This window comes from Octopus bimaculoides, chromosome 4 (assembly GCF_046866305.1).
Source record: "Octopus bimaculoides isolate indiv1 chromosome 4, ASM4686630v1, whole genome shotgun sequence".
Lineage (NCBI taxonomy): Eukaryota > Metazoa > Mollusca > Cephalopoda > Octopoda > Octopodidae > Octopus > Octopus bimaculoides.
Window position 1 is genome coordinate 4,743,239 of NC_142931.1, and position 15,298 is coordinate 4,758,536.

The 15,298-nt window shown below is 37.9% G+C and overlaps 1 protein-coding gene across 1 annotated transcript; it reads right to left on the bottom strand.

Moving 5' to 3' along the window:
- Positions 1–3,145: 3,145 nt before the first annotated feature.
- On the bottom strand, positions 3,146–7,628 carry LOC106867331 (uncharacterized). Its single transcript, XM_052966871.2, has 2 exons — positions 7,489–7,628; positions 3,146–4,916 (listed from the first exon to the last, which is right to left on the bottom strand). The coding sequence occupies exon 2, from the start codon at positions 4,603–4,605 to the stop codon at positions 3,385–3,387; it is 1,221 nt and encodes a 406-aa protein (XP_052822831.1). The 5' UTR covers positions 4,606–4,916; positions 7,489–7,628; the 3' UTR covers positions 3,146–3,384.
- Between the last annotated feature and the right edge of the window lie 7,670 nt (positions 7,629–15,298).

Consider the following 15,298-nt stretch of genomic DNA (forward strand, 5'->3'; position numbering starts at 1 on the left):
TTGCCATAGAACATTATCAAACTTACTTGCTCCTTCTCCACTTGTTAAGGTCAGCAACGTTTATAAACTGTTGTGAAAGCAGAGGTCCCACAATGTTGTGTATAAACTGTAGAAATATGCACCAGGATTAGCAAAAGTACAAAGTGATAACTTCCAGTGTCTGTGGGTGGTGGCACGTACAGAGACAAGACATGAGACAACCGCGGCCTGGATGAGCCACAATGTGATTGCCGAGAGTCAACCTTTGAACTAATAGAATGCAACACCAAAATAGAAAGTCAAGCAAAGGTTTTAAGAAGCTGGCCATTTCCAAAGTACATTGAAATAGAAAACGAAATGAAGAGTCTCTATAAACATGCACACATATACACTCATACTAGCCAACATGCATAACAAATAAATATATTCATAAATATAGATAGCTCTGCTTATCTAAAGTGCACCACAGACACCAGAAGTTCCTGCTGAGGCACTTAACTTATCGTCAACATACTCACGTGAAGGTTTCCCACCACCACCACCACCACTCACTTGACACCATGCACTCACGCTGGGGACCAACAATAAGCAAGTCAGCCACTAGTTGCGTGACACACACACACACACTAACTTGACTTGTCTACTCATTTAGCAAAACAAAATTGGGCTCCTGACCCAATTACAGACATTTTTGTTGATATCATTCCAGACAACTTCCGTGAAGTGCATATTCCAGAATGTAATAAAGAATGTTGAAAAAAAAAAAACAGAATGTCGATGCTGAGGCAAGACAAATTGTATTTCATGTCCAGTCAATATGTCACACCAGATGGATGCAATGGATGAAGGTAGAGGTACAAGACATAATTCCAAAGATGATGATAGTTTTTTTGTCTGATCCTTTTATACACAGAACTATCCCCACCATTCACCAATGTTCTGATTAAGGGTCAAAAATAAGATGGATAATAAGATCCTGATTTTCTCAAATCATGGTTAAGAATGTTGGAACGACTTTATTTAGGAAGCGTATCATGTGATGTATATATCAACTTCATACAGTAGAAAATGATGTTTTACTAGAGTTGGTATCACCTGGGCAAAACAAAGAAAATTTCTAAGTGCAAACTTTGTGGGTTTTGAATTTGTGTTTAAGGGAAATGGCCTACATTTGTAAAGATATACAAATTGTGTCCAAACCATTTTAAATAGGTTTATATCTTTGAAAAGAAGAGTTTAAAATATGTTGAACAAATGGATGATGGCATAAACTCGGACACTGAAACAAAAGTGTTTACACCAGAGGTCAAGAGATAAAAAAAGAAAACAGAAGCATTTCAAGTTTAAGTCGAATGTCAGTTTGGATATGTAGTTGGATACTGACTGAGGTTATCTAAATTTCAAGGAAATTCTCAAAAATTATTGGTCAAGCTAAATTTCTCAAAAGTTGTTTGTACCCTTGCCATTTTGAAAGGTTAATGGTTCCAGATTTGGGTTTTATTTAAGACATTATAAAAACAGGCACTCAGTAGAAAATTACACTGGTAGAGATAGTGGTGCTGAAGAATTGTGATAAAATTCAGTCTTTCTGGAACCAATGTTTTAAATACTAATAGCACAACTTTATTGTTGCCTCATACCAAACATACCAAAGTACTACAGGAATAACACCTGTTTTTACTGAGGTGTAACAATTCAGACAAAGGAATTTTTACCTGCAACAAAATACTTTGGCAGCACATAAAAAGCACCATTCAAGTGTGGTTGGTGCCAGTGCCGGCTGACTAGTCCCGTACCAGTGGCACATAAAAAGCACCATTCGAGCATGGTCGTTGCACGTAAAGAGCACCCACTACATTCTTGAAGTGGTTGGTGATAGGAAGGGCATCCAGCTGTAGAAGCTTTGCCAAATTGGATTGGAGCCTGGTGCAGTCATCTGGCTCGCCAGCACCTCAGTCAGACCATCCAACCCATGCCAGCATGGAAAGCAGATGCTAAACAATGATGATGAACTTTCCATTTCAAAGGAAAGCATTCAAATCAAAAAACGGTCCAGAAAATCACATTAAATGACTTTCCTCCCTCAAATAGAATAGAAATGGTATCATTTTTTAGGATTGGTAAACTTTTACGGCTGATATTTGCCCAAATATTCTGAAATGTTCAAACCATTTATGATTTTGCATAAGAAAAATATCAAATTTGCTTTGATAAATGTTTAGACAATGATATTTGAGAACTTCAAAAATGCACTTGCTAAAAATCTTGTGAAGGTTATCTGATGCTAATAAAGACATTAACAAAAGAAAAACCAACTTAGCAGCTTTATTTTTGTCAATGTGCCAGCCATGTATGAGGTTTGAAGACCATCTGCACACCACACAGAATCGTAGAGAAATCCATGCCATATGTTAATGGATCTTAGAAATGCAACTTATGCATAGCTGAAAGATCATTTATTCCTTTTAGATCTAAGATCTGAAATTTTTAGCAAATGCAAACATATAGACAAACTTCTCTTTAGGTGAACTGGAGAACACCACCCCCTACAAATTAAGCAGCTGTCTCAGACTTTGGACCCCTCTCTGTTGAGTTATTCTAAAAATAGCTTAATTATGGCTTTTCAAAGGGGACGTAACTCTAATTTTCATTTTTTTTTTCCATTTTTGTTCACTTTTAAACTTTTTGCATCTAATTTCTCGTTTTTTTTCTCATTATTTCTTTTGTAACAGCATCCTGATTTGTAAATTGAACAGACCCTGTGCTCAGAGCCCGAAGATTGCTTAGAGACACAAGGCGTGTTACAAAAACCTGCCAAGACTCTTGTCTCCAATTAGTAGCTCATATCTTTATACTGTGTACATTAAACGATATTTACCTATTTATCTCTCAATGGATGGAGCACTTTTTCATGTTGATCTTACCTTAACAGAACTGTAAACTATATATATATGTATATATATGATATAGCATACACATAACCTATTATATGATATGATGAAATGATTTCTTTTCAGGGTTTTGCATTTAATTGAATCATAATAACTGTACACTCATGTTATTTCTGATTTATGAGAATACATTTTATTGCTATTTACCCACAATGTCAAATAGATGGAGAGTATCTTTTCTGTCTTCTGGAAACATGTAAGATGGACTAAGAGAATTCAGAGAAAAATGCATTTATTAAAAATATCACAGTAAAAGATAATCTCACAAATGTAGACATAGTTATCACTATAAAGAATACAGCTCGTCAGGTGCTTATCAGACTTCTATATTTTCTTTCCTCTGTGAATATATTTATGGTGATATAAAATATTTTCTTTTACAGTTATGCTTTTGTGTAGATACACACATATGGAGTTTTAACGATGTTTCTGAGAGAGTGATTTAGCAAAGATATCAGTTGAATAGTCTGTCACGTGCATGAATACGTTTGTGGGTGTTTAAGGTATTTCCATGAGAGAACGAATTACCACAGATATCACAGTGATATGGTTTGTCACCTGTATGAATACGCTTGTGAGTAGTTAAATTACTCTTTGCAGAAAACGATTTACCGCAGATATCACAGTGATATGGTTTCTCTCCTGTATGAATGTAGTTATGAGCAGTTAGGTAATCATTTCGAGAAAATGATTTACCACAGACATCACAGTGATATGGCTTCTCTCCGGTGTGAATATGTTTGTGAGTGGTTAAGTTACAACTTTGAGAGAATGATTTACCACAAATGTCACAATTATACGGTTTCACTCCTGTATGAATATGTCGGTGAGAAGTTAGGTTACAACTCTGAGAGAATGATTTGCCACAGATATCACAGTGATATGGTTTCTCTCCTGTATGAATATATTTATGAGTAGTTAAGGTACTTCCTACAGTGAATGATTTACCACAGATATCACAGTGATATGGTTTTTCTCTTGTATGAATATGTCTATGGTTAGTTAGATTACCACTTTGAGAAAATGATTTACCACAGATATCACACGAGTAGGGCTTCTCCCCTGTATGAATATATTTGTGAGTCGTTAATTGACCCCTTGTAGCAAAAGATTTTCCACAGATAGCACAATGATGGGGCATCTCTCCTGTATGAATGCCTTTGTGAGTAGCTAGGTTACTTCTTGAAGAAAATGATTTCCCACAGATATCACAGTGATATGGTTTCTCCCCTGTGTGAATACGTTTGTGAGTTGTTAGTACACTTAATTGCGAGAATGATTTACCACAGATATCGCAGTGGTATGGCTTCTCTCCTGTGTGAATGCGTTTGTGTGAAGTTAAGAACCTTCCTTCAGAGAAATATTTACCACAGATATCACAGTGATATGGTTTTTCTCCTGTGTGAATACGTTTATGTAGAGTTAAGTTACCATTCCTTGAGATTGATTTACCACAGATATCACAGTGATAGGCCTTCTCTCTTATATGAATACGTTTGTGAGTAATTAAGTTACCTTTTTCAGAGAATGATTCCTTACAGATATCACAGTGATACAAGGTTTTCCTTTTCTCTTTCTGCATCTCATTAGAAAAACCAATCATTTGAGACTGTGTTTTTCCATTTAACTTGGTTTTCACAAAATTCATTTTCCATAATTTTTCTTCTCTCACCATTATACAATTAAACCTTTCTTGTTTTTGGCTTTCTATTTTATTCCAAGTAAATATTTCTACTGCTGAAGTTCCATCAACTTTGGCTTTTTTTTTAATCTAAAGATGCTGCAAACCATTGTAAATGTGTCCAAGCTTAACTGGAATGCAAAGTCATCTTGTAAACACCCCAGAGAGTGGAGTTGAGAAATTATTCTGTTAATCTCAATTCACAGGAAATGTAACACAATAATTCTTTTATGGATTTATATAAACAGGATTATATCTCTTCTGTAGAACATCTTCAGTCTTTACTGCCAACATTGTCTGATATTCTGAAATGATATAAAAAGATGGTTGAGAGGACATTGGAAACGTAGAGAGTCAACAAAGACAATTTTACTACATTTCTCTATTGATAAATATTAACTTTCACCTGAAACAAAATTACATCAGACAAACTCTGTGTGAAGCCTCCTTATGCACAAATTACATCTTCAGATTGTGTAACATATTTTCATACACACACATAATTATAGAATAGTGGGCAATAACACTCTTCTCTTTCCAGAAATGGTTTTCATCTTTGGTACTATGCAACTGCTGTACTCGCCTGTAAGCAATGTCGCACATATATCCCAAACCCTCCCAACCAGTACCCCATCCCCACCAAATTACTTCCATTCCTTCTCATCCCTACCCACCCCATTTAAACCATCACCCCCTTTCTGTAGCTTAAGTCACTGCTTTTTTCCCCCTTTGCTACACTCCATCCTAAACACTACTATTACCTGCTCTCAGTACCCTCACACATCCACCCTCATAACCCACCTACTGTAGACTCTTATGTATCCCTATCTCTCCCTCTTCACAGCTCCTTAAGTACATCTCCTTTATAAGGTTCAGCATCTTGAGATCAGCCTTCAATACTTCATGGAGTATAGACGAGAGAAAGGGAAATGATGTGAAGTGTGGGAAAGAGGAAGAGGTGCTCAATGACAAGGGCAGAGGTCAGAGGTACGTAGGAGTGAATAGAGACAAGGGTGGATGAAGGCTGGTTGATATGAGATGGTGTTCAACAGTGATATGGGATGATATTGAGAATGTGAAGTGGGTGATATGGGGAGGTGGCTCCAGGGAGAGAGGAAACTGGGAGCACGAAAGTGTTGGGGATGAAATATGTGCAGCTCTGCTCTTATATAAATATCAACACAACAGTTGAGATAATGCTGTAGTTAAAAGTGTTATGGAAAGATGGGTGGGGGGAACAGCTTGAATGCAGGGCCATGGACAGAAATGATCTGCTTTTAGGACCTCACTTTTGTCGAGGTGGGTTCATCTTACTGAGCACAGCAAATCACTAGTTATTCCGGTCCTTTGTCATCTCTAAGAAGCACAATGTCTTGAGGTAGGTCTTCACTACTTTGTCCCCGTGCCTTTCTGGGTCTTTTCCACATGTCCCCTGTCGTCATCCATATGCATGACATGACCATCCCAGTGTAGTGTTCTTTCTTGCACACTACACCTGATGCCTCACAACACATTCACACTTTGCCATACATGCACACTGACATTGCACATCCAGTGGAACATGTAAGCTTCATTCCCTTGAATATCCCCTACATTCATGGCTTGCATTTCACAACCATGTAGCATCACTGTTTGTACACAAACACATTTGTGCAATTTCCTGTTCACTCTGAGAAAGGGACCATTTGTTACATGCAGTGGTAACAGCACTGAACTTTCTCCGTCCAATTCTTATTCTAACAGTTATGTTTCAAAACATGATCCAAATAATTTTGTTGCATCTCTGAGACGCGGCAAAGTTTTTTGTCAGGTAGCAATTTCAAACGACGAAAATTATGACACCATATCACAAAAAAATAAACGTGAAGTTGACCGTCTTCGAGCGTTTCTGAATGGCTACGTCTTCCGCGGAACAATTGCTTTACTTTCAGCACACGATTTCAACTGAAAACACTTGCTATGCAAGTACATCTCCATTACATATCGTATCGTATCATATCATATCCACAAACACACATTTTTCAGTTTCTGTCTATCAAACCAACTTAAGTTTTGGTCTTGTCGGTACGGGGCAGTAGTTGAAGACACTGACCCACAGTGCGGAGCAATAGAACTGAATTCAAAACAATGAGGTTGGGAAGCGAACCACACGGCCATGCTTGCGCCTATACGTCTAAGGAGTTGCCTGTGTTTACCAAAACAATAATAGACGTAAATCCAAAGGTGACTTTCTGACCAGCCATAACCAGATATATATGTGTATATACATGTGAGTATATATGTGTGCGTGTGTACTCAAACACCACACACACAGAGGCATGATCATATGTACATATGGAATAGACATACGCCAATTCAAATATCCACAGAGCTGTCTTATTCTAGGCAAGCATAAAAAATACCAAAATGAATCACTCGCACACGTACATTATATGCAAGTGCTATGCCCCGTACTTACAGGACATGTAACACACATTTACTACAGCATGAATAAGCAATGAAGATGCCAGAAAATACAAGTTGAGAAAGTTGTCGAGTTTACATGGAGAAGTAGAGTGCGTAAACGGCAAATTAGGTTTAAGAAGTACAAACATTGCCATTGTCTTTCTGTTGGTATTAAAGATGTAGCGAATAACAGAGATCGAAGTATCTAAAACAACACTAAACAATGAAAGTATAAAAGACATCATTTGTTTTCTACAGATTCTTTCCTTAATCTCAAAAGAAACCCAAGTAAAAATGACACGTAACACAACACCGTCCCAAAATATAATAAAGTAGTCAAAACAGACCATTTCGAAGCTACATGGGGACTTTTAGAGTTTACCACAAACCTTGATTTATATTTTCATGTTAATAAAATACAGAATGCCGTACCTCTTTCTTCTTGATGTTTTTAATTACCATTAATGCCAGTTTCATTCCATCTCCAAGACATAAAAAGAACCAGATAACAGGGGAGGTAATCATGGAGTTTTTAACTTCTTAAAAATATTCCGTGGGACTTTATATATTTCATATTCTAAAAGATTTATGTTTTATAATGTTGTATTAGAAAAGATGTATATTTGATCATTCTCTACGTAAACTATTCTCATCAACATCATTATCATCACTTCTACTCTTATATTCAATATCATCATTATCATTAGCACGGTCATCTTTATTTCGTTAACATAAAAAGTATCTCTCTCACAATGTTGTTAATACTTGTGGCATTACTAAGTTAAGGGTGAAAGTATGTTGTGAAAATATTTAAATTGTTATTTGTTAATTATTGAATTATTTGTCGGGAAAGGAGAAATAAATTTTTCAACTAGTGACATTGAAGGATAGCTTCACTGCTGGCATTCAGTGTCCCGTTTTACTATATGAAATTCATTATCAGGATACTTGGCTGTTACTACGCCTCTCACATGCCATCAACTGCAGTAAGACTGCGAACGTTTTGGGTTGTCTTAAATATATTCAAAGAAGCGCAACAATTGTTCTCTTGTGCGATGTTTAATTAAATACAGAGGTTACAAATCTAGAAAAGAAAAGAAAAAAACTTTTTCAGAATGTCAGTTTTCAATGCTGATTGCGTTTGACAGTTTCCCCCACTTTCATTTTGAGATCGTAACTAAAAGACATAGTGTGTTGGTCTGGCCGGATGGGTCTAGATCAGCGGTTACCAGAGTGGATGGGAGAAAGTTCTGTGGTTGGGGAGGATTGAAGCAAAAATGGGGAAATGATAGAGTGGCCAAACAGGAGACGATGGATGACAATGCCCCTCTCTATTTTTCAATGGTACACTCAACTATATAAAATAGTGTTTAAAAATAGATCTGAAAAACCTTGTTTTAAGAAACTAACTTCAAACAAGAACAGAGAGCGAAAATTAAATTTAAAGATCCAAAAGTTTACTGATGAAGCTGGTCATATTCCCGAGAGAATTCGCAAGAAGGGTAAAACAAAGAACAACCATAACGACAAGATCAAGAGCAGCAAAATGAGAAGAACGAACGTGTGTTCGCGCGTGCACGTGTTACGATTAAAGAAGACTGGTAACTGTTAAGATGGTTGATGAACAAAATATATAAATATTTATTTTCGTAAACAAAAAAAAAAATGTAACTACGAACGACAAAATATCGATAGAGTTTGAAGATAGTTCTTGCATTAGTGTTTAGGAGAGTGGGTTATATATCTTTAGATATACACCTAACTCTCCTACATTAAATTGGAAGAGAACTGAACGCAGAAACTTCAAACTGATCAACAACAACAAATATTTATTGTTCGGTGGAAAAGGGAAACAGCTTCTAATTGTTCGGTTTTAGAGTAGCCTGAAATGTAGATGTACGGTTCTTCGTGCTGGTGTCGTTATAGAGACAACTTGGTTCAACCACACTCAAATGGGAGAGCTTGCTTAGACGTCTTGCTTGGTCGCTGTCTAGCTTGGTAAGAGACAGTCTAATAGCGAGAACGCTTCGATGTTGAAACCCACGCATGCGTGGTTAAGGATTCAGTAATGGCGCCTGCCTTTTGGCGCCAATATGACGTCACTACAAGTGTGATTGTAGCAACAGTGAAAAATGTGGTTAGCTGCTGGTTGTATTACTGTCTTCTAATATCTCGTTTGTCGTCCGTTTATTGCTTCTGTGTTGTTAGCTTCGGTCAGCTGTTGTTGTAGCTAAGGTGCGCTGAATATATAGTGATGGTCAGGCTCAGAAAGAAGCGCGCCAAAAGAAGAAATTGTTATTGGAACCAGTTCCACGCAAAGTCTTGATTTGCTTGAATATTTTCGATGACGTAGATAATATTCGTGACATCGGATACAGTGATCTGATAGCTAAATATTTCCGCTACACACACACTCGTACATACATACATACAGTTCTGAACTACAATTAAACTATGACATTTTTAATACCAATGATCAACTTCTCATTGTTAACTATTGCTCCATTTCTTTTCTTTTCTATATATATTAAACCACGGTTTTACCTTTAATTGTCAACTACTGTACACCTTATAGCTAGGACTATACATAATGAGGTAATACACCAAGAGTGCCTACGGATACATTTATCCCTTAGATGGTCGAATAACGTCTAACATATATATATATATATATATATATATATATATATATATATATATATATATATAACGTCTAACACACACACACACACACACACACACACACATATATATATATATAAGATATAGATAGATAGATAGATAGATAGATTGTGGAGGCGCCAGTGGTTAGGGAAGCGGATTCGCGGTCATAGGATCGCGGTTTCGATTCCCAGACCGGGCGTTGTGAGTGTTTATTGAGCGAAAACACCTAAAGCTCCACGAGGCTCCGGTAGGGGATGGTGGCGAACCCGGCTGTACTCTTTCACCACAACTTTCTCTCACTCTTACTTCCTATTTCTGTTGCCCCTGTAATTCAAAGGGCCAGCCTTGTCAATTCTGTGTCACGCTGAATAAGGGTACATGTGTCTGTTAATTTCACTTGCCACTTGCCCGTTAATTTCACGAGCAAGCTGTTCTGTTGATCGAATCAACTGGAACCCTCGACGTCGTAAGCGACGGAGTGCCAACAACAATATATATATATTATATACTTAGGACAATCAAACTTAGTTTACAGTTAGATTGGTCCCCCTCGCCAAGCAATAAAAGTATGGTTCTTGCTTATGTTTGCTTCGTCGAAGGTTAACGTTTGGTTTCAACTTGATGTCAAGAAGCTGATGGCGAAAACAACGTAGTTACAAGTGGGATGTAAATTTGGACTTTCATGTTGTAAAAACAACAAAACAATGGGTTGACTAGGTTAAGTTTTATTTGTGATATACAATTGCTTTGAATTTGCAGTAGAAAGAGGTCGATATTTGGGATGGGAGAGCTAGGAGTGTGATTTGGGTGCCAAGGGGGCGGCAGTCCGAAAAAGATTGGGAACCACTGATCTAGATTAATTAGCATGGAATTTAGTTACGTGCTGTCCCATTTTAAAGCCAATTCTGAATTGTGCTTGATGGACACATTCATATATGTGTCCATCATAATATTTACACAATTCTACACATGCTTGCCAGGGCTGTAGTCTGCTAGTTGTAAATGGAGTTCATGATTGAATTAATAACAGATAAGAATGGCTTCGTATAAACGGTGGAAAAATACTTTGTTCTTCATAGTCGACAATTCCTTTAACTCGATACCGAATGGTAGCCAAGGAACCAGTCTTCTTACGGACCTGTTGTTCTGTGTCAGCTACGTGCGCCTCTGGTGAAGAACTGTCTTGCCACTTATCCTCTGTTCGTCTTTCTCCTCTGGAACCTTCTCTAACCTCTGCGCTGATTCTGTCTCGCTTTTGCTTTTATAATCCCTATTTATGCACAAACAACTGGAACTTTCGATAATATGGGGTCATATTGCAGCAAGATGATTGGTCGGTATTTACGGCAGTCATCTCATCTGGTGTAGCCTGACCCTAGTTGCTAAACCTACACAAATTTGCATCAAGACCTCGCTACAATTGCTTACATTATTTTTATTAATTAGAAATGATTAAAACATCAATGCGAGGCAGTTGTAATAACTTTATTTGTTTTTATAAGACTTTTACATTTAACAATAAGATGAATGAAAAGAGTGGGCGATCAGTTTTGATTCATCGCCTGTATATTGTTAAAAACTTGTTCTGGACACGACAGACCAAAGAGAAAAAGATGAAAAAGAAAAACAGCATATCAGAAAGTTCCTGTATGGATGGATGGATGATCGGATGAATGAATTGGCTGGCTGAAGGATGGCTTCTCTTTTCTTCGTATTACTTCATTAGAAATCTACGGATGCACATACGCACATAATAGAGAAAAATGAAACAATTATGGACGACTTGCCCCGAAACACCACCGAGTGGGGAACACTTCTCAAAAATAACCTGCAGTTGTTTCCTTCAAAATTCCTACATGCTCGAAATGTACATACATCAAGGTATATTTGTAGAAAATTTCACGAAAAAATATTCATTTTCCTGAAAGTTAAGAGGAATTTAAGTGGACTCTGTTGGAATTTCCAAAAATTGTCCCCCACCCCCATTCCAAAACACTTTCACCGAAAATTTTGTATTTTCGGAATCTACATAATAAATAATATATGCGTAGAAAATTTCATTAAGAAATATTCATTTTTCTGAAAGTTATGACCTTCCAAAGTCGGGGGTTGGTACAACTCTGTAGTTATGCCACAGCTAATAGTTCCTACAGTTACCTGTAAAGGAAAGGAGACAACTGAAGCGATTCTTGTTATTTCTTCTCTCCCCTCTCCAGGTAATGGGACGTAACTCTAGCCTGACTAACCGAGAAATGAATTCACTTTTAAATAATGTTGAGTTTATGATAAATTGATATAAAATGACGCCAGTTACGTAACAGAAACGAAGGTTTTTAACTTTTTTAATGGAATAGCATAAATCAATGTTTTTCGGTGTAGCGTTATGTCATTGTATGCTGTGTCAGTTATCATTTGACCCTCAGCGTTATGAAAGGATTAACGGAGAATCTTGCCTCTCACAATATAGAAACATTTCTCATGGGACCAACAGACAAATACATACTGAGAAATGGATATAGTAAGTGAGAGAGTATATATATGACAGGACGATTAAGCTTAGACTAATTAACTGGTTCTCCATCAGTTCCAATAATGAGGGTTCCAACGGATCCAATCAGTAGAACAGCTTGCTTGTCAAATTAACATGCAAGTGGCTGAGCACTCCACAGACGTGTGTTCTGAGGGAGATTTAGAGTGACAGATAATGTGACAAGGTTGACCTTTGGAAATACGGATACAGCTCGTTTTTGCCAGTATTTGAGATGACATGCTTCAGGTGAGCACTGCAGACCAATTGAAGGACCCATAGAACGAATGATTTACTCCTAGAGGAAATGGGAATGGATCTAACAATGGTCAGATGACAAAAACTGCGATATTTTGGTCATGTCATCAGGGCTCACAACCTCTTCTCATATCCTTGTGGGGTTGGGTGAACAAAATAGGATAAAGCAGAAATAAGAACATCTGGGCCCTACCCTATGTGGACCCAAAGAGTGACCAGACTTCCCAAGTTGATAAATATATGAAGGTAGGGGAAAGTTTCTGGTTCATAAAGGACAATAAATGAAGAGTTGCCTCCTGTCCACTTGAACCTTAAATGACACATCTCAGGTCGAAAGGAATTCCATCCATCACGGTGGATCAGACAAGCGAGAATCCTTAGATTTGGTTTCAAATCTCAGCTCAGAAAAAGGAAGTGTTAGTTTTTACAGAGGCATCAGATTGCTGAACCAAGTTATGAAGTTTATAGAAAGATTCATAGAACAGAATTAGTGTAGATGAGATGCAGTTTGGCTTTGTACCTGGAAGAGGTATCACTGATGTCATCTTCTAACTGAGATACCTACAAAAGAAGTACATAGCTTAGAGTAAGCCATGAAACTTAGCATTTGTTGGTCTAGAAAAGGTATTTGACAGAGTAGCTGTCCTGCTCTATAATCTAGTCATCACTAAATTGAACAGCTTATGAGGACAAGAAAAGTCATGTACAGAAGAGCAGTCAGCAAGAAATCAGTGTTTGCTTTGTTTTGTTTGGGACAGAGAGAATATTTTGAGGTGGATTTTGTACAGCCTGATGCTCTTCCTGTTACTAACTCTCATCTGTTTCCAAGTAAAGTAGTTTTTTGTCATGGTCAGACATGCTTTCACTGGAGATTGAAAACAGAGGACAACTGCTTGTATGTTGGTGGCACTTGCTTACAACCATCAAGCAATGTCAAGGCAAGGAGATACACACACACAGACACACACACACACACACACACACACACACACACACACACACACACACACACACACACACATGCACACATACAACAGGCTTCTTTCAGGTTCTGTCTACCAAATTCATCTACAAGGTTTTGGTTGGTCTGGGGCTCTATAGTAAAGGACACTTGCCCAAAGTGCAGTAGGACTGAACCCCAAACCTCATGTGGTTGGGAAGCAAACTTCTGACCACACAGTCAAGTACAAATTCATCCCTCAGTTGTTGGTTCTCTTCTGCTTGTCATTGTCCAATGGGCCACAACAGAAGTGCTTAAAATTGGCAGTTCATGAGAACTCCTGTATGCTGAGAAATGTGGCCTACTGGTTAGGGAATTGATCTAACTAACATAAGGTCATGGATTCAATTCCAGGATCAGGCACTACATTGTGTCCTTGAGCAAGGCACTTCATTTCACCTCAGTTGAAAATGAATACCTATAGAGTACTGGTGCAAGTATTTCTCCCTCCAGCAATCACATCCTGGATGGTCCACTGGGTCAGTGACTAGGGTTAGGGTTAGGGAGCTGAGAGAATGTCTCTGTTATGGTTAGTCATGTTGAAAAAATAACTATGGCTTTGTTTCACTGACTCCTTACTTTCTAAGTTTTGGTAAGGAATGGGAGTACCTCCGACTGGCACTTGTGCCAGTGGCACATAAAAAGCACTATCTGAATGTGATTGATGCCAGGCCTGCTTGATTTGCGCCTGTGCCAGTGGTACATAAAAAGCACCCATTACACTCTTGGAGTGGTTGGCATTAGAAAGGGCATCCAGCTGTAGAAATATGGCCAGATCAGATTGGAGCTTGGTGCAGCCACTGGCTCTCCAGACCTCAGTCAAACCGTCCAACCCATGCCAGCATGGAAAACAGACGTTAAACGATGATGATGATGATGAGTAATAAAGAAACTTTCAATACGATTATCATTATTATTATTTTATCGATTAAATGCTCCATTTTTAAAGTATTCATATCTCCACATAAGAAGCATCCATGCTGGTGCCACATAAAAAGCACCCAGTACACACTCTACAAAGCTGTTAGCATTAGGAAGGGGGGACGGGGGGCATCCAACCATAGGAACCCTACCAGAACAGACAATTGGTGCCTGACGCAGCTCTCCAGTTTGCCTGCTCCTGTTGAACCATCCAACCCAGGCCAGCATGGAAAATGGACATTAAATGACAATGGAGCAGCAATGGTGACAGCGTCGACAACAACAATGATAACAATTGCAACAGTGACAACAACAATAACAACAACAATTTGACCAGTTTGGTCCCTGACAATCATCAGATGTCTTTCTTCAGCCTCTGTATATTGTACCTGAATGGATCCAAACTAAGGATCATGATATTATTCAGAATGACTCGCATTTAAAATATTTAGAATGGTTTAGGAAGGGCATCCAGCTGTAGAAACTCTGCCAAATCAGCCTGGTGTAGCCATCTGGTTCGCCAGTCCCCAGTCAAATCGTCCAACCCATGCTAGCATGGAAAGCAGACGTTAAATGATGATGATGATGTTTACCGTTTTTAAACAACAAACTCTTTCAACATTTACATTTTAAGATAATGTAAAATGGAAATAAATTTAGACTGAAAATCTAAAATATTAAAAGATTTGTTAATGTTAGTTGTACCATGGTCATCTTTTCTTTAATGCATTATGGATCCATATTTTGATTAATATTAGCATTTTGGTCACTCATTTCAAGTTCCTGTCTGTCAACCAAAGCCAACATTCTTCACTTCCAACATTCTCAGTTTGTTGCATGAATTGGCCATTTCTTTCCATTTTCTTGTTCTG

Excerpts from the sequence above, each read along its gene's own strand:
- LOC106867331 (XM_052966871.2), bottom strand. The coding sequence starts at position 4,605 with ATGGTGAGAGAAGAAAAATTATGGAAAATGAATTTTGTGAAAACCAAG.